Raw genomic sequence first — 21,019 nt, 5'->3', positions numbered from 1 at the left:
TTTCCTTCTGTTCTTTACTCACAGTAACCCATATAATTTTTGAAACTAACAATCACTACCAGCCTACTTGAGCTCAAAATTTTCCAATTCTTCAGTTCAATGAAATAACGCTCTCAGGTTCGGTTCGGTTCTCATCCATCTACTTTGAGCCTTTTAGGTCATGGACCTCTCTCGATATGTTTGCTTAACCATGCTGCTAAATGAGGCTCTTAAACATGCGCTTCGAGAGGCCCCTTAAACATGCAAAAAATTTTGCCCCACTTTAGAGCTCACGCGTTTAATATATAGGATATTTCATATCAACTAGCATTTTAGTAAAGCTAATTTCATTGAACTTAGTCGCAAGAGGACCTTTTTCTGGCATTAAAAATGTTAAGCTGCAGGATGTGTCACGATGCAGAAAAATGAAATAAAAATGTATTTAAAATCTAATTTAGGAGAGATACAAATTTGGACACAAATTATCTCTTTCTATTGACATATCGTGTGCATTTTAATCATAATGTTATATTGGGCTAGTTTCGGATCATTGAGTCAACCGATTAAATTATCATTACTGTCGTTATAATAATTTGCACACAATTGTGGGCTATCAATTCTAATTTAATCACCAATGAAGCTAGGCTGATAAGTGTTTGTTCACAAATCAATTTTCATCATCATTATTTGCAAATTAAATCATTGAAAAATTGAAACAAAATCTAATTTCTGGACCTGCAGAAAATTATTGGACGTTTGTTTGATTTCAACATCGCGGAAATTGCTTGGTTGGTTAATCCAACTGTATTAAATAGTTTTTTAGGGTTGTGAGGATGAAAGTCTTCGAGATTTGAGAAGGCCCGCAGGGTTGTGACATTTGCTCATATGGCTTTAGTTCCATTACTGGTGGTGGTCGTGGGTTGGGATGCCATTGACATATGATGTAATGTGTCCTCTAGTTCTTTTATCCTTCGCTGTAGAGCCTCTCTCTCCTCCTGCTCCTTGACACTTTGACCTTGAGGTTGACCTGAAAACAATTGCAGTTTACAAATTTTGATTGATGAACTATTTGAACTAATAAGCGGTTTAATTACCATTATAGCCTCCCCTTTATACCACTATAAGTTTTCCTATATACCTCGCCTCAATTCAAAATTGCAGAAGGTTACGTGACTCGACTGAAGTCACTTAGGAATTCTGACTTACACATCGAACGCCTTTCTGGTTTAAAATTAATAGCAATTTTTATCCAGGGACTTCATCAAGGTTACGTAACATGTACAACTGTTATCCCAAAAATTGTTGATTTAAAAAAAATGATGACTTCGATATGATTTCGAACAATTTCGCTTTTCGTAATGGTTAAGTGACTCTGCTTGAAGTTACTGAGAACTTCTGGCGTTTATCTAGAACAGCAAAGCGGTTCGAGATATTAAGTCAGAATTTCGAAGTCACTTCTGCAGAGTCACTTAACCATGCTTAAAACACGAAATGCGCATGTTTTAAAACGACCAAAGTCAACGAAATTCAACTTCTGGCTAAGTAGCAACTTCTGGCATTTTGACTTCTGGCACTGCATACTTTCGGCATTTCAAAATGTGCACGTGAGTGTTTTAATATTCATTCGTACACTTGAGTGTACTTCAACATATGACCTCTGGAACATGGAAGTGTGAACTGACCTGAGGGGTTGTGGTGATGATGGTGGTGTGACGATCGGGACATTTCCAACCCTCTCGGAGGCAGAACTGGCGGAATATTTGGACTATTTTGGGATCCTGCCGAGGAGTTGTGTCCAGGAGCTGCAGGGTTCCCGCTTGCCGAATCCAGTCGCTTCATCTTTTCAAAGTCGCACGGGGGGTACTGTTTGTCCTCATATGTTGGTTTCGGGTTGCTATTCTGAGAACTGGACATTTTTCCAGGGGCGTTGGAGCGGCTTAAGTATTGCGAGTTGAACTGGCGTAGGTCTTCGCTCATGTCTGGCAAGTGGCTTGTTGCAGGGTTCATTTTCGAAGAGTGATTGGGGGTTGGTGGGGGTTGCTGTGGTTGATTTGGAATCATAAAGTGTCCGGTTCCAGCAGTAGTCGAGACACTAGAAGCTGATCTTTGATGCGATGAGGTAGAAGGTGACTTAAGATGTTGTTGTTGTTGTTGTTGTTGTTGTTGTTGTTGTTGTTGTGAGGCGGCTGCATTTCCTGTATTTTGTTGTTGCGATTTTCCAAAGTTTTCCGAGGGCAGAGTTAATATAGGAATCTTAGATACTGACTCGTTGTCCCCTGAAACCATAAATGGGGTCTAAAATTTTAAGTTTCTAATCAGTTTTGGTATGACCGAAAAAAGATCACTAAGCTTTTTTAATTTTGTGCAAGGATCTTATCAAGAGATGTCGCTCATCAGTTTCAGGTTTAATCGAATGTCTCTCAAGAGTGGAGTGTACTCATTTATTATGCAATTTATAAAGGGTTTTGAAATTTCAACTCTATTAAAAACAAGATTGAGACCGGTCATAATTAGTGCACATAAAACTTTTTATGTCCAAACGCGGGCGATTTTTTTTCTCAGTACGGAACGATATATCAATGCAAATAACAACGGGGTCATGAAAAGGAAGGATGGTCGGAACAAGATAGATTCAAAAGTTCAAAAAAAGTCATCTTTAACCCAAGTTTAATTGAATTGAGCACCCCCCCCCCCCAAAAAAAAAAAATCTCATTAGCATGTGCAGCGAATGCTTGCGTTGTACTGATGAAGATTTGTACAGCCTAGAATGGGGTGAGTCTAGCCAATAGCAATTATGGGTGATTATAGTCTCGGGGGGGGGGGGGGGGGGGGGTCACTGCAACGTTGGTCATCACTTAATTCATGTGCAAATATTCACCGAATAAACATTCGATCACTTCTTTTAGAATTTTAGGATACGTGACTCTGCTTGAAGTCACTGAGAATTTCATGCGCGTTTATTGAGAACCTCTAAGCGGTTCGAGATATTCAGTCAGAATTTTTAAGTGACATCTGCAGAGTCACGTAACCATGCTTAAAACAGGAAACTCGCAAGTTTTATATTATCGAAAGTCAATTTCTGGCTAAGTGCGTTTTTTAGGATCTATTCTGTTTTGCCCCCCCCCCCCCAAGCTTAATGGGCTTATATCTTTCACAACCCCCAGGCGCACGTGCTATTTGTTTTAAACAGTAACGTGATATATAAGAACATATAATTTGTAGCGGGGAGGGGGGGGGGGGTAAAACAAACTGGGAGGGGGGAGGGGGCAAACAGAATAGATCCGTTTTAAAAATTGTATTAAAAATTGTAAAATTTAAAATCAGAGCCTCACAAATAATTGATTGATTTAGAGAAATTAAAAGCGGCAAAACTTACCGAAGCACGATTCAGTGTCATCAAAAGCCGTGGAAGTTGTTTCCAGTCGTGGTCTGCTTTTGCGGCGCACAGTTCCATAATGCTGCACGTTCGACGCGTACATGTCCACCTGGTAATCCAAAATATCCGAAATAGAGTCCGACTTCCCCCCTCCCCCTCCACCACTTGAGTGACTGTGAATTGACAGGTTTGCAGAACTTGTAACTGGGGATGTCCCTCGGCTTCTCTGGGCGAGTGAGTTCGTGGTAGCCGAACTGCTCGTACTTTGAATGCTGCATCGGGCCGAGCTCGTTGTTGATTTCTCGCTCACAAGAGGTGACTCCCGTTTCGTACAACTTTGATGACGTGGTGGGGGGTTCTGGTGACCGTTTGAGGGGGTGCTGGTCCAGGGAGTTCGAACTGGGAAGGAGTCACTTGGGGTTTTGACTCCGACGTCCGAGTTCGAGGCTGTCGAGGAACATTCGAATGCCCCGCTGTCGCGATAGCACTTGTTGCTGTCTCCAGTGCCTACACTCGAGGATCCATCTCCGATGCTGTGTCTTCGACTGAGACCTGAATCACTGTGTGCTCTATCTGAGGATCCCTGGAGACGACTATCAACTCGTTGGTATCTCGATTCACACCAGTCTTTCAGTGATCTATCCACCCGCATCTAAAACATAAATCCTTTCCCTTTCACGGACCAAAATTTGTTATGTTTTTTCTTCCATTGCATCAAAAGATTTTTGTAAATTATACAAAAATTACAAAAATTAACCACGATCTATGCGATTTAACTATATGAGTATTAATTTTTGTCTAAATTTATAATGTTCCAGTTATAGAGAGTTATAATCTAGAGTCCTGTGGCTATGATTTTTGGGATCTATTCTGTTTCACCCCCCCCCCCCCAGCTTAGCGTAGCATAAATTTTTTTTACCCCCAGGCGCACGTGCCATTTTCTTACATAGTAACAAGCTATATAACAACATATAATTTGTAACTGGGGGTCAAAAACATTGGGGGGGGGGGGAACAGAATAGATCCGATTTTTGTAATCATACCTCAGTTTTCCTTATTTCTTCTGCGATTGCCATTCTCTCCTGTAGTATCTTCTTGTCCATGCGTTGAAACGCCTCCGTTTTCTCGGAAGACAGTCTTTCCTTGAAAATCTTGTCCAAACTGTTGAGTTGATGTCTGACCCGTTTGTCCAGTTCTTCCATCTTCCGGTCACTGTTTCCCTGGGAATACTCCATCTTTTCCAGGATTGCCAATTTGAGACTCTCCACCTTGCGGGCAACCAGCTCCAGAGTCTGTTCACACTGGCAGTGACACGAGGCAGAATAAGAGCGGTCCTTAAATTCGAACAATCAAAAATCAACGATTTTGGGAAAAATTTATGGGATATTTTAATCCCCTAAGCCACCCAAACAGCAAGAAAATGAACAGCTCTTGAAGATCTGGAGGTTTTGAGATCCACTTAGAGTTTCAAGGTGAAACTCAGATCTTTAAAGCGACGTTAGCAGAGTCACGTAGCTTGAAACAAAAAAATTACAAGTTGTAAAATCTGGCACTCTATGAATGGAAATCGAAATCTTCTTGAATCTCGCACTTCAAAACGATTAGTCAAACGATTAGTCATTTTAAAAATTGAGCGTCAGTTTAAAAGTTTACTTCACAGAATTTTGCCTCTGAATTATGTTTTCTCTGAACTTTGCTCATGATATAGTAAAAAGTGACATGATCAGAATAAAGGCATAGTAAAAACTAAGAACTGAAAATATGATTCAGCGCTGGTTTACTCTGTGACTCTGGTCCAAGCTCTTAAAATTCGACAATGCAGAGTGCAAATTTATCACTTTTACTGTTTTAATGCTCGATTGGACTTACTCTCTCGTGAGTACTGTCGGCCACCGACTCAAAGTGTTCACTCTCATACTTGCTGCCTCTGGGAACCACCCCAAGTCCCCCACCCACAACAGAGGGTCTGCTCCTAGAAGACGATGAGTGGTGCTTGGCGGTCACGTGGTGGGGTCCCACAACACTCGGGACGTCCTCAATTGCTGCAGACTTGTTCACGTTTCCTGGTTTGGTCAGGAAGTCTCCGTCGTACACTTTGTAGGTGTGGCCCCCATTTCCCCCTCCTCCTCCTCCGCCACCGCCCCCTCCCCCGCCGCCTCTCTCACGTGACCTGCGTGTGCCGTGCTTGTCAACTGTACTTAGGGAGGACGCTGACAGGCTGCGACCTGAATTGGAAGTTCGAATATTTACGAATGTCATTAAGTTAAAATGATGTATCACTAAGCAATGACACAAGAACTCGAGTTTTTTATCAGGTCGACTTGAATTTCCGGAACACTCCGAATATTAATTGTGGAAAACCTATCTGGCAGAATCTTTCAAGAGGATGCGTCCTCTTACAAATTTTTCAGACAGAAACTTACAAGATAAACACTTGTCTTACTGGATCTTACAAGAAAGCCATTCGCTTTAAAGGTTCTTACAAATTATCTCTTGGTCTTTAAATTTATCAAAGAAAAGTCTTTCGCTTTAAGAAGTTTACATAAAAAAATACATGAACTTATTTTATGTATGGACAAAATGCAAAAAACAAACATCTGAAAAATAGTTAAACTTGATTCAGATCTCGCAAGATAAACATCCTGTCCCACCCCAGGATCATTTTTATTGTTTTTGTTCCAAAAAAAACTGATTTGTTGGGAAAAATGAATTTTCGCATTAAATGGCATAAACGGATAGATGACAGTTTTTTTGATATAGCTATAGTGCTTCAAAAAATATTTATTTTTTTTTGGATCTTTGCGTTTGTGCCCCCCCCCCAGCTTGGTGGGTGCGTTTTATTTGCATCCCCCCGACGCCATATTTTTATATAGTGATTTACTTTGTAATGGCACGTGCTCTGTAACTGGGGGGCGCGTAACGTACTGGGGGGCACAAACGGAAAAGGGCTTTTCTGCAATCCGAAGCATAGAAAAGTTGCAATTGGAGTGGTTAAATTCCTCGGTTCTACTTCATTTCACTCCTATTCATTTAACCCCCCTGTCATTTAACCCCGATTTATTCACCCCTCTATCATTTAACCCTGCTATCACTTCACCCCTCTATCATTTCATCCCGCTAATTAGCAGTCGACATTAAAGGCATGTTTTGTCATATTTAAGTGGATAGATTAATCCCACGTTCGGTTGTGATAGTTTCATATCAAGTCCCACGGGCCGCTGAGGCATGGCCATGGCCCGCGAGGCATGGCCAAATGATTTTATTGCTAATTTAATAATCCTTATTTTATAGGGATTAAAATCGGGGTGAAATGATAGTGGGGTTAAAAGATAGAGGGGTTAAATGATACAGGGGTGAATAAATCGGGGTTAAATGAATAGGGGTGAAAACATGGGACACCAAATTCCTCAACAGTGAAATAATACCGCTTTTTGTGTCTTTGAGCTCAAATAGTTTTAATTATATTTGAGGAGCCAATGTAAAACTTCGCTTTTGTATCTGCTTGTAGTACTAAATTACAAGCTGCCAAAAACTTCTGTTGCGCTGTCAAAACTTTTACGGCAACTTTTTTTGACTTTTTGAGTGCATATCTTTACACTACGTTTTATAAGAAAGTCGAATTTAAATCACACAGTCACATATAAACTTTGTATTTAAAGAAATTATTTCTCTTTAAGGTACCCCAATTTGAATATTCCTTAAAAACAATGGGAAAACTGTGCATTCGTATCATAACAAAATAACCGTGAAACTGTCAATCTATTCTTTTGATAAAAGTCACAGTGAGCGGATGCTAGGGGAGTTTTTTGCCTGTTAAAGTTTTTTTTGAAGCTTTGTCCTTTTTTGTCATATTTCTTCGATCAGATACAAAAAGAATTCATATCTATTTGTCTCTCATTAAAAAAAAACTTTTTCTGAATTTCAAGAGCAGTTCAAACAAATTGTTTCAAGATTAAAGCAAGCAACACAATTTTTTTCGCAAAATAAATTGTATAGGCACGTTACGCTAATGAAGTCACTGCAAAAATCTGGCAGTCGTAGAGAACCACGTAGCTGTTCCAAGATTAAGTGACAAATTTACTTAATCAGGATTGCTTTACTTTGGTTGAGATGCTCAACTTTTCAAGTTTGAATTCTCACACAGTGTATAGGAGTTTGCCGTATTCTATAATCTGGCAATGAATCATTTCAAAACTTACACAGGCGTGTATCAAGTATAGGTTACATGACTCTGCTTGAAGTCACTTCTGGCGTTTATCGAAAACCGCGAAGCGGTTCTAGATTTTGAATCAAAATTTCAAAGCGACTTCCGCGGAGTCACGTAACCATGCTTAAAACACGAAACTTGGATGTTGTAAAATAACAAAAAATCTTGGAAGTCAAACTTCTGGCTAGTCATATAGGAACTTCTGGCTTTTCAAATTCTGGCACTGCAGACTTTCGGCATTTTAAGATGTGCGCTTGAGTGTTTCGACTGCATGTTAAAGTTGAGCAATCTCCTGTAGTTTTTGATTGTAGCTTTTTCGGAGAAAGCAGGCCAGTTTCAAAAATAAAAAAAATTAAAGAAAATTTTTAAAACCAACGTTTACCGAGCTTCATGGTGTTGAAACGCAAGCTAACCTTCAAAAAAACTCTAGCTTGTAAATGAAAATCGATATTTCTTTGAAACGTTTGCTAGCGTTACAACTTTATGCTATGAATATAAAACTCATGACATAATTCATAATAACTATCCAAGACAGTTTATTCAAACATTAGAAAATTAAAAAATGGAGAGGGAATTGAGTTTAGTTATAACTACTAACCAAGCCGTCGCGACCTCCTGTGGTGGGAAGATCTGTGTTCCTTCAAATATTTCTTCATGTTTTTGTGGTGTTGCTGTTGCTTAGCCTTAGCTGCCTGGTGTCTCAGCCGTCTCTCGTTGTGCACGGCCACCGCACCCCCGCCCACGCAAGACTCCTGAAAAATTTTTAGTACCGTTTAATTTTCACAATCACAAAGACCGAAAAAGTTAGTTTTTTTGCACAGCTAGTAAAACCTGTTTAGTTTATATGAGATAATGGAATCATTATCAAACTGTACATTATGATCACAATTTTTTCATAAAGCGGCAACGTGCAGATTATTTTCAATAACCAAAAAAAGTGTTAAAAATGATAATTGTTAAAAGGGCGTTATATTGTTGACCACTTTCTGAAAGATCGACGAGTTTAACTATAACTGCTACGACGAAAGAGTTGTTGGCATTGAAATTATCAGGTTTTTATTATGTTTATACTGATAATTAGAAAATTTAACGGTTGTAAGTAATTGTTTAATTTCAAATCCCAAAGTCCGGAACGTTTCAATTAACTAAAATCATTTCTTCTGATTATTCTAAAAATGTTTCGGATCATTTGAACCATTGAGTATATTTTTTGTCAAACGTTTGCAATGTTGTGTTTATTCGGACACTTTTTGAACGATCGCAGTATTCAGTTATGACGTGCCTTGACTTATTTTTCAAAGCAAGAACGCGCCGACTAACGTCGGACAAATTGCCGCGGAATGACGCGATAAAACTTAAATTCAGAGGGAGCTGTAGCTTAGATAGTTCGTTATGAGTGCAAAAAACTTGCAACCTAGTTGTGGTCCCAAACTCCGACCTCGGGCGTAATTGACTGAATAAATTGTAGCATTAAGTGAAGCAAAAATCGGGTTTTTCTTAGTAACAGAGTTAATTTCTGAAAAAGAGCAAACTAGGTCACAATTTAGGTCAAAATAAAGAACTCAAGCGTGAAAAACTCACTCGACAAGTCCTATCGAAAGATTGCCCTTGAACAAAACGGTCAAGCTAAAAATTTGCATAAAAAGACAAACGTTTACAAAAATCGTTTCAAACTTCATTCGATTGCCATTACCATTTCGCTTCCAATAATAGCGAGACAACGAGTTATGAATTAACCGACCCTAAATTATTTACGAAGTAACATAATCGTTCTGATGATAAGCTTAGTAAGGGGCTGCGGGTGAAATATTCAAATCCAATTCGACAATTATACCAAAATGTGATTTGCATGGTACAATTAAACCCGAATTTGCATGATACTTTTGAATTTTCAAGTAAAGTATCAGTTCAACAAATCACAACAGAGGACCAAATTGACGCAAATTGACGATAGATATTCCATATTCACAAATGAGAAGTCCGAATTTTGTCCCAAATGTTACCCTGCTGTAAGGTACGACAGTTTTGTTGTTAATCAAACCAAAGTTATAACTAGTTTGAATATAAACGAGTAGCATAAAAATACATTAAAAAAAGAAAACATAGCTGGCAGGTTGCCAGAAAATAGCCGCATTAGAATCGTAGATCTGCAGTCTAAAAAAACAGTAAAAAAGAAAGACCAAAAAAATTCGTCTTTTCATTGAAGGCTGATTTGTTATATTTTGATTAAAAATCTGTATAAGTTATTGCTGCCTCTATTAGCTGATCTCAAATAACCTTCATTTAGAGTGACACACACCCATTCGACCTTATCGCTTTGAATTAAAGTACATAAAAGTCAATTTCAAATTGAAATCATTTTTGAGAGTGAGGTAAGTCAAGTGTGACCAAAAATTTAATCATGCGCATGAACAAAAAACTCACTCCACTAAGAGCGAAAAATGACGTCACACAAGCAATTCAGTTAAAATTGCATAAGCGAATGAACAAAAAGTGGCTGTGACCTCATATGGTCGTAAAAAAAAATCATGACGACGAAATAAAAAACATAGCAGGACAAGTCCTGAAATACAATTCAAAGAATTGAATGAAAAACTTAGAAGTACTCTAACTGACCAGCATATCACGTGAACAATGCCAGCGAAAACAGAAACAAAATCATCTCCAAAAAACAGAGAAATTAAAACAATAAAACTGAAGAAAAATATACTCTAGAAGCTTTTACCCCTAAGGCAAAATTTGATCTCTTTAATTATACCCATTTCAAAAATATTTTCAAAATCAATTTTCGTTTCTGAAATCGGTCCAGTATTATATCTGCAATAACTGAAAGAAATTCATTGGCCCTTGAAGATCGATTAACTCGAAAATGCCCGAAAAATTCAAAAAAATAAATCAATGAAAATTTTAGTGAAATGTTACGGAAAATCGTGATATTAAAATCTTCAGAATCGTTTCTGTGTATCTAGAGGCTTTTAGACGCCATCCCGTAACCCAATTCAAAGCCTTCAAAAATTCATGTGCTCAAAGACCGATAGGTAATAATTTTAAGAAAAAATTTCAAATTTCAAAAAATAGACATTCTTTCAAATTAAATGTAGAAAACCTTTCACTTGCCCCCTAGCAACTATTTAAAAAAATACTATCAAACATACTACCAAATAGTGCCCTATTATCAAACCTCAAAGGAGCTTCCTTGACCCCTGAAGCTAGAAAAAAACGAAAAATGACAAAAATCTTGAAAAAAATTGCAAAAATTAGTATGATTTTGCGTGTTTGTGTTTGTAGTACCAAAACATATAGCTCATAAAATAGTCAAAAAAAGTAAATTTTGGCTCGAAAAAGGCCTTCGTCAACTTTTAAAAACTTCAACCTAAGACTAATCAAACAAAAACTCAAAAAATCACAAAAAAAAACATGAAAAATTGCAGCATTTTGAGCCCAAAAACTCCCTAAAAACGACCTTTTAACCTTCAATTAAGGCCATCCCAGCAGCTGCACCACTCTAAACACTTGAAGGACTACTAAAGCCCACTTTGGGCCTCTAATGAAACTTAATGCCCGCTGGGCTTTACCTGTTTATCCCGTTTTGAGAGATCAAAGTCATTGAAAAATGTGTGAACACATCTTAAAAAAAACACAGCGCCCCAATACAATTCAAATTCTTTGGAATGTAAAAAACCAAGAGAAGGCCAATAATAGCCCCAGCTATCGCTGTGTGGCTAATAATCATCAAGCTTTCGGCCATTATTAGTCATTTTTCTTCTTAAAATCAAATACGGGGAAAACAAGTACATTTTTTTTTTTACAAAATATGAACCTCAATTATCATATTTGGGCCTACTAAAGAAAATAAGGTTGGTGAGATAAATGGAGAAAAATGAGATAAATGAAATCATAAATTAACACTACTAGAACAAAGATATAAGCCGATCTTCATCAAATTTCAAGCATGTATTTTCAAAGCAGTTAAATTGCACCCAACAATATTTGCACGACATAGCTCACGCATATTAACTATCCCAAAACATTGCAGGAGGATAGCTAATTTATTGGAGCCCCAGCTCTATGATTGAGAGTAGTCTTTCAAGCAAAGACCGTTCGTGTTTGTATCACCCAATCAGAACGGAGTTTAAAAAAAATTGATCAGAGTTGACGGAAAAAAAAACAAAAATAGAGCTAAGGATGGAATCCATCAAACAGAAAGGGATGTTAAAAACACAATTAATGAATTGTGAACTTAGACTAAAATGATGATAGTGGTTAACCACGTAATTTAGATGGTTATATTTAAAATGTCAATCCAAAAAAAAACTTTAAAGCAGTGCTATCTTTAATTATATTGAGCTCATCATAAATGGGTAAAACATTTTAAGAATAAAACAATGCAACGCACGAAAAATTCAGACACCAGTACACTAGCACCTGGTCAACAACCCACAAATTGATCTGTATTTCAACTTTCAGCCTTTTTCGGCTTTCGTCTCCAGTTTTTAACCCCCCTCTCTCTCTCTCATAATGCCGACGGAAATAATCTCAATTAAAACGCTCACGTGCACATTTCAAAATGCCGAAAGTCTGCAGTGCCAGAAGTTAAAATGCCAGAAGTTGCTACTTAGCCAGAAGTTGACTTCCGTTGACTTTCGTCATTTTAAAACGTGCGCGTTTCGTGTTTTAAGCATGGTTACGTGACTCTGCAGAAGTCACTTTGAAATTCTGACTTAATATCTCGAACCGCTTCGCTGTTCTCGATAAACGGCAGAAGTTCTCACTGACTTCAAGCAGAGTCACTTAATCATTACTCCCATACTTCAGAGGTTTACCGAAAGATCTTTCGGATGCCTGAAAGACGTTTGCAGACCAAATGTGTCTATTAGGTTACATGTTATCCCTTGAACCTACACAAGCTGTCTTTCCATATCCACCGAATTTCCAAATTTCCAGATTGCGCGAAAGTGCCGTGCGTGGTATTAATTCACAATTACCATTCAAAAACGCTCGCATAGATACGACATGGATCCGAGACCCCAGGGATAAACCAGATTCCACCGCAAACGTTAATCAACTCCAATCAGTCGGCTTAAGTTGCAAACGTCGGTTCGTTTGATCTCTGGCGAGGGATTAGGGATAATTACTGTTTTCCCGGTTACCAGCGGGGGGTCGGCGTCAACAGCTAAGCGGGCCCACACCATAGCACTAATAGCCGCACATAACATCACAAGGCTGGGCTCTAAGTGTTGGTATAGCGGTGGAAATTGGGAAACAAACAGCTTCAAACCTAATTACCCTCCAATAAAAGTCAAGACTCGCGGGTTTGTTTTAAAACAGTCTAATTAGATTTTATGGAGATTTTTCGGGTCTTCCTGTTTTTGTTTCTACCTTGTACAACCACTATCGAATCACTGTACAAAAGATAATTTCAAAAAAATCGATGGCCTAAACTCAGTTTACTATGTTATGTTAGACGCATTTATAAATTGTTTGTGTTGCCAAAAAATGATTAAATTTGTACATGAGAGAGGCAGGGCTACAATAAAGAATTTTTTAAATTTGACCAATACATTTTTGTAGTAATTTTTAAAGATTAGGATAGTCTCTTAATGATAGTTCTTAACCAGTATAGACAGTCGAAAACAATGGCAACATTTGAAACTGCACAGTCAAAATTTGGCGGAAAATTAAAGTCTTCGTAAATTAGCAGACAATTCCTAGACATGTTACTTTGTAAAAAAAATCATCAATTATAAAGTAGTAATTTAAGTTTCCGCCTTCTTTAGAAATGTTACTTCTTCTTTGCCATATTTATCTACGCGCTGATAAGAAAAAGTGATTTTGAGATAAAGTGATACATACGTATATTTGTTCTGTACTTTTTTAGTCTTCGCATATATCCCAGAATTTCAATTCCTAGATTGTTAAATACTCAAACTAGATCACTTTTGTTCATCTTTTGATTATTGACGGTCCTCTCGTTGTAGCTGTTGAAAAAAATCCGGTTTTTTTTTCTCAGTTGGTTTCTCAGCTCAGTCGATGGAGCAAATTTAGTTCTGCTATGAGTTACTTGCCTTTCATTGAGCAAATGATCATAATTCCTTAACTGTTAAATGTTCAGTGAACACTAGCAAATTTCACTTTATTTTTTGGCCATTGAAAAGTAAGAAATTAAGTCAAGGTATATCACGATAAAATAATAATAAAACAATCATATTAGAATAATCATGATAAAATCAGAGGAAAATTAGAGTGCCTGTCTGTATTATGACATGATCATAGAGGGTACAATGGTAAAAATGTCTATAAACAGTCCTGCATTTACACTGGCTCAGTACAGAAATACACTTGTTGGTAAACCCGGCAAAGAAATCTTAACGTTTCAGAAAAATTCTGGTTAATTAGGTAAAAATGAAAAGGATTACTATTGCAACTGAAAATGGGCATTAACGAAGCAAGATTTTCCTACAGAACTTCAAGCAAACCGTTCATCGTTGTAGATATTTGAAAAACCTAAAGGCAGTTACTTTAGGAACAGATAGTCTAAGAAGACCCCTTGTTCAAATAGTTTTTTATTTCCAATGAATTTGAAATAAACAAGCACAAAAACCAGATATTTTGTGAGTTGAAAAAATACCAGTTTCCAAAAAACACTAAGAAAAACAAAATACTAATTTAAAAATATTCAACTAACTTAAACGATAATTGCTATTTTATTTGCCTTCAACTTAAATGAAGCATTAGCGTTTTGCCAGTGCTACCAGTTCGCATAAAATAGTGCATGAATAACTAGGCATGCATTTCAATGCAGCAAAAAACTCAATTCGAAAACAAAAGATTTCGATTATAGGTTATTATTTTTAAAAATTCTATTTAGTTGGTAGCGTACACAATCCATTTGCCAGCCTAACTTTAATTAATTCTGTAATCTAATTGAAAAATTAATTGTTCATTTTTTCTAGCTCTAATCCTGTTTATTAGAGCCAAAAGTTCTTGAGATCGATTAGAATCAATGAAACAAATTCAAGTTGAATATATAACTGTTGAGACAATAGCTAGTTTTATGTAAATTTGAATTCTTAGAATTCTTGAATCCTTTTGGAAATTCGATGGGAACAATTAACATTTTAATAATAATTGACAATTTAAAAGCCTGGAAACTTACTAAAAAAAGACTCCTAAGACTCAAAAAAAACTCGAAAATGCTTCGCACCAAATGTTTCTAGTGTTTGTTGAAACTATTCGAGTCGTTCAGATCACATTGAACACAAAATTATAGTTCCTTGAGAGAAATATTTCTTTTTCTGGGGTCTACGCGACCGTTTTTTCTGTGTTATCAAGGCTAAGAATTTTTAATTTTTCTTTCCATTTAATTAAAATGGATAAGAAGTGGATTGAATATATCCGCTTTTGCGTGATACTTTCTCATGACTCTAGTTCCTTTTTGAAGGTGTATTTTTTACTATGTTAATATGCGCAAATGTATTAATTACAATCGTTTAGTTTCTCAAATTTTGAAGTTTTCAACAATTTTTTAAAATTTTTCAACAAATATTTCCAGAAAATATAGAAAAGACTGTCTACTCAATCGGAAGCCATTTTTAAAAGAAGTGTTCTTCTTGTAATCAAATGGTTGCCTCAGCATAAAAATTGTTGGAGGATAAAATGTCAAATATTAACAGTTTTTCATTTCTTGTTGAAATAGTAGTTGTCCCTTATTTATTTTTGCTTGATGAAAGCAAAATTATGGCGCAAAAGTTGAGACACCGGACAAAGCAGTATTTTGAATTCAGTTGAAACCTAAAATTTGCACTGAAAAAAATGTCATGCGTGCTTTATGCACTTGCAAAATCAGTTGCAAAATTGAGTGCACGAATGTCACCATACCAGTTCTTTGAGTTTTGCAAAAAAAATATATAAAACGAATGTAACGCTTGACGCTTGACAGAAAAAAAACGATTGTATTTAGAAAAAATAAAAATTCATATTTGGTATTTTTCAAAGTATTATCGGTCTATTTGTCAAAATGCTATGTCTTAGTTGTCATTTTCATCTGAAATTATATAGATACAACTTAGAGACCAAAATCAGTTGCAAAACTTTGAGCGACAGGACCATTGACGCCTTTATGGCACTTTTTATACCATACGAACAGAGGAAATGGAAAAAAACTGAAAGCATTTTATTTGTAGTATGAGCATTGGGATTGGAAAAAACTCAAAACGTCAGTCAGCAGCGATGCAATTCAATTCTAGGCGTCAGATATTTATTTTCATATATTGGGACGTTTTATTACTACAAGCATGCAAAAGTCAAACAGATGTTTGTCAAAAGTTGACAATAATTGACTCAATTCAAAATTTCACATCTTTCCGATATATGAAGTCGAAAACAAAGTCAACAATCAGTCTCAAGAAGAGAGAGTTTATGCTAATTGAATTACTGAAAAAATGAAACAGTGGATTTGTTCACTACAAACCCCCACCCACGTTATTTATATAGACTCTACCGATAAAATAATATTATATGCAACTTAATGTGTTAGACCAACTCAAGTGAGTTCCCGGACAAAAATTATTACGTCCAGTTCGTCCCAGATGGGAAGTTCCTATGTCCACACGTATGTGCTTTCTTATATCATCCACATTTTTAGACCATTCCGAATGTATGACCCCAAACCCCCCCCCCCCTTATTGCCTTCAATTGGGCCTGGACTTCGCGACTTAGTTGGGACCTCCAGGATTGTGATCATTAAATCAAGGAACGAATGTGCAAATTGAACTTACATCGTAGTATAGGTTCTCGTGAGGGTAGATGCCTTGTGATTGCAGAACTTGGCTCTGACACACAGATGCACCCGTTGCTGCGGTTGCTGTGGTTCCATTTGATGTTGTGAGAATGTGATCACGTGCCACCCCACCCCCTCCTCCTCCTCTTCCTGAGTCATTTGAATTCTTAGAGTTCTGACTTCCACAGTCACTCATTGGCATATAGTTTGAAAACCCAACAGACGAGCTCCCGCTGTTATTATTAGAGTTATCATTGCTGTTGTTTACACTGTTGTTGTTTGTGTTGTTTGTGGTGTTGTTGCCTTGGTGCAGTTTCTTGGAAGCTATGGGGGTAGCTTGTGGGGTGACTTCGGCTGACATGATGGGGTAGTTGGGGTGGAAGGCAGTCGCTTGGGGTGGCAGAGGAGCGGGCCCGCGGGAAGCTACCGGGTGGACACCTGAGGCTAGTGAGATATTGGGGGGTTCAAACTGAAACCAAAATGAAAATGGATTACTTTTAGCAACACTTTAAATAACTAATACCCTTAACATTAGTTTTGAGTCAGTTTCGGAAAAAAACCTTACTTAATTTCGATAGGAATTAAACCTCCAATTTAATTTTTGCTCCTATAAAAACAAATTTGAAGATTATTCTTACACACAGTTAAACTAACTTTCCTGAAGAGAAACTTGAAAAGAATCTTGGAAAGATCTTGATAAATTTTTTCTGGTCAGAAAACGTCTAGATATGGACAAACATGTATGATGTCTACATTGGGTTCTTGACCGAACTCTTATCAAGTCAGGTCAGCATTTGTTCACTCATCATTGTATAAAACTTAGCCCTTGAAAATCTGTCAAATATTTTGTCAAGACTTGGAAAATTCCTGTAAAAAAGCTTGCAAGCTAAAAATTTTTCTGTAAAGATCAAAACTAAACTTGAGCAATCATCAATTTGCGAAATTCAATATATAATATTAAATTTTTTTCCACTTTTCTAGATTATTTTTTAACTAAAAAATTTTCACTTGGATATTTGACTGCAATATTGCATGCAGAACTCTATCAACGTCAAATTGTTTCATTCGCACCGTTGTCATTCAAATTAAAACATCTGTTAATATTTTCCTTGGATCATGCGCAAGCGTGCGCAATTATTTCCGTCAATTATTATAACTCTAGAATATATATAGTTATAATGAAAGTTTCTTGCAAGACAAAATTTTATCTTAGACATTCTTGCAAAATTTTGCAAAGTATATTACAAGAAGATGAATCGTCTTGGAAAACTTTGCCAGAATCTTTTAACAAAACTTGCAAAATATTGCGAAATAAATTTCATATTTTGACTATAGGGTAAACCATTGACAATATTAGAAAAATTGCATACTTTATACAGAAACAGATTCCAAGTTTTAAAAATTTAATAGGCTGAGTCGATTGTAGTTTTAGAGTAAGCGGCAACTTCATTTTCTCTCTAGCTTTAAAGTTTTACAAAAATGGTCTTAAAAGCATTAATTGAAAGGTGTCTTTTTTAATCTATGTACAGGTGCTGTTGTTTACCTGATGACGGGATGGGTCGGGCAATTCGGAGGGGTGGGGTGAGTAAATTTCGGCTGGGTTCAGGTAAATCGGCTGGTCAATATTGCTTTGATGCTGCTGACTGGACGCCCCACTGTTTTGCTGCATTGATAAGTGAACAATAACCGGGTTTTTAGGGTCGCAGGGTGCGTTGCCGTAATGGGACGCTGATGATGTTGACGGGTTTTTGTTGTGCTTGGAGTGAGGCGATGCTGAGGAATTTCCGATGGAGGCAGTCCGAGATTTGATGAAGTTTTTCATGTTGAACCCGGACGAGGTAGCGACCGCCGTCGAAAGCGTGTTTCCTGTTTGCTGTTGATTTTGTAGTTGTTGTTGTTGTTGGTTATGGTAACTAACGGAAGGGTAGTTATAACTGCTAATGCTGTTACTGGAGCTGGTTGTTGGGAAATTTCCAACCGCAATTCCGCTCTGCAACATCATAATCTTCAGTTAACATAACTTTGATCACCTTCAACTGCGCTGAACAAATTTTAACTACAGTCGGTTAGAAAATTTGTAGTAAAAATGTGCGGATACAACTAAGAACAAAGCAAATTAACTTAATTCTGGCTATCGATGGACAGTTTTGACTGTTAAAACAAGAAAATTGCGCAATCGGCGGATAAAACTTGCTTATCTTTATGCTGAGGTCTATCTAACGATGGACAAAATAGCCCCGGAAGATTTCCATTTAAAAAATCAATCACGCTTTCATGACTCACAAGTCAAGGCGCCCGTCTCTTTTCAGAAGGGACTATACTGTCCCCTAGCCAGGGCATTCTGGCTGTTATAATGGGCTGGGCTGATATAGACATTTATAGCAATAACTTCAAATATCAATGTACACGTATATGGGGGAGTAAAGCGAGCGGGGGGAAGGGTAGCGCGGGGGGGGGGGGAGGGGGGGGGGGGTTGGTTGGGATGAAATTCGGTTGGGTTGCAAATGACAGACATGGAATAAAAGCCCATCATCAGATTTAAATCTATTCACGCATATTTTTCACAATAGCCGGCAGTCTGATTCAAACTCAAAGGGGGGGGGGGGACTAAAATTCAAAACAATAAATTTCAACCACTTCAAAATTTTTCCTCAGCAAAAGAATTGGGCTGCTAATTTTTTGCATAGTATTAATCCAAATATTTCTGAATGCAAAATTGGAAGTCGCCTTATATTTTTAAGTGATATTTTTAACCCCCAATATATTTCAAAATGCCTTAATAATTGAACAATAAAAGTTCAGATTTTTTTTGCTTAAATGGCTCGGATACAGCGTCAAATTTGGTCACGCTTTATGTATAACCGACATCAAATTATACTCACATGCTACACATTTTGTAAATAATAGCTGAGCTATGCAAACGTCACTGAAATAATAAGTCATAATGACACTTGAAAAAAAATTCAGAACAGCATTTTAGAAATTGAAACCAAAGAAAAAAACAATCTGGGAATAAATTTCCACGAGAAGTGGGAGGAATAAAAAAGAGTTGACAATTGTTGACAAGAACAGTTTAGATAAATGAGGACGAAAAACAAACAAAAGTAGCTGTAACAAATTGAATATTTATTTGCATTGCAGACAACGTGTCTTTTTCTTCAGCGGGCGGCTCCCTTTTGTTTTTGAAGTTCTACAAAATAATTTTGAGAATTTAAAAAACAAAGTTGAAACTGACAGGCGAAGGCAAAGATGAAAAGATGACGAAAAATTTAACCAAGTGACTTCAATTTTGCTGTGAATTCAACTTTTCCTCTATTGTGAAGATCAGCGCTAGGAATATTGTCCGACATGGCGTTTAGCCGACAAAAAAAAGTGAGAAATTTAGCCGAAGATCTGTTCTGATTGGTCAACCAAAAGGAATATGGTCAAAATATCACTAGTTCGTTTTAACCATTACAATTGGTGCGCGAACGGCTTGTCGGCTTAAATTCTTGTTTTTTTGGGTGACGGCTAAACGCCCAGTGGGCCAATTCGGCGGCTGAAGTAAAGAGTATAAAAATTTCTATTCACATGTGGCTAATAAGTTAGACCCCGACCGAGCTACAAAGCGAAAAAAGTTCCTTTAAAATGTACTTTTGTAATAAATGAAAGAAAAACTACGAATTGAGAAGTATCATTTTTTCACTCCTTTTTTCTTTGATTTGAGATGCTTTGCTTTTATTCAGATCGAATTAACAAGAGATAGTATCACATTTTTGCCAACTCGAATAAAAGCATAAACATCAAAATATAATTGAATTAATTTTTTGAAGTGATGTAGTTGTAAACTGCGTGTGAAAATCTTTTATATAGTCCAGTGTACTATATAACACCTGATATTATTTTTAGTACAAATTTGAGCTGTAAAATTTTAAGATATTTTTTCTGTCTTCTCAAATATAACTATACTACTAATATAACATCTCAATTGCTTCACTTCAAAGCTATTTCGCTCATTTTCAACTTGAAAGTGATCACGGTCGGGACTAGACGCCGCTTATATTTCCACATTAATTTCCCTTCCCTTAAAAATTGGGAAATATATTTATTCAGTTCTTTTTTCCAATATTCGCTCCATTTGAACTCAACGCAATAAGAAAAACAGTTTTTTAGCAAAACGTAAGAAAAGCCTATTCATGTTGTATATAACGTGTATCAATGAATTTAACCACACCTGGTTTAATATTTTGGATCCGCCTTAAGAAAAAACAGCTTTTGATTGCTTTGAAGTGAAATAGAAAATTCGATAATGACGGCTAAAGCGGACTTTAATGGTTGTGGTTGAAATTACCTCAAAGATTAATCGAAATACATAATAGGTTTATTTGTTTCGATTAGAAGCTGAATGAACAAAAGCTTTTCTCTAACCGTGAAGCTTAAAATGTTTTCAAACATTGAAAGATTGAAACAGTGTTTTAAAAACACAAAGAGAAGAATTTAATTATTTTGATGCGAAATTGATTATCTTTTTTTTGAATGACTGTTTTTGAACCAACAATTCTGATCAATTTAAAGCTCTTTTCTGCCCCCTCGGCCCCTGCCCCCTGCCCCCTGCTCCCTAACTGGGCATACAAAGGGAAAAGATGCAAAATTAAAAGATCTCTATTTAATTCAGTATTAATATCTCCGTTTTTGATTT

At 36.8% G+C, this 21,019-nt stretch overlaps 1 protein-coding gene across 1 annotated transcript in view; it reads right to left on the bottom strand.

Moving 5' to 3' along the window:
• Positions 1 to 402: 402 nt before the first annotated feature.
• LOC142335030 (uncharacterized) overlaps positions 403 to 21,019 on the bottom strand; it is a 27,401-nt gene continuing 6,784 nt past the window's right edge. The window contains exons 3-10 of the mRNA XM_075383359.1: positions 17,885 to 18,331; positions 16,340 to 16,810; positions 8,161 to 8,314; positions 5,225 to 5,580; positions 4,399 to 4,689; positions 3,356 to 4,007; positions 1,662 to 2,255; positions 403 to 1,006 (exon numbers count right to left, since the gene is read on the bottom strand). Of these exons, the coding sequence (XP_075239474.1) occupies positions 861 to 1,006; positions 1,662 to 2,255; positions 3,356 to 4,007; positions 4,399 to 4,689; positions 5,225 to 5,580; positions 8,161 to 8,314; positions 16,340 to 16,810; positions 17,885 to 18,331 (3,111 nt within the window). The 3' untranslated portion in view covers positions 403 to 860. The remainder of the gene's footprint in view (positions 1,007 to 1,661; positions 2,256 to 3,355; positions 4,008 to 4,398; positions 4,690 to 5,224; positions 5,581 to 8,160; positions 8,315 to 16,339; positions 16,811 to 17,884; positions 18,332 to 21,019) is intronic.

The sequence above is a fragment of the Convolutriloba macropyga genome, chromosome 2 (assembly GCF_964194025.1).
Source record: "Convolutriloba macropyga chromosome 2, txConMacr16.3, whole genome shotgun sequence".
NCBI classification, from domain to species: domain Eukaryota; kingdom Metazoa; phylum Xenacoelomorpha; order Acoela; family Convolutidae; genus Convolutriloba; species Convolutriloba macropyga.
Note: the sequence above shows the minus strand (reverse complement) of the source record. Positions and strands in the feature narration are given on the sequence as shown.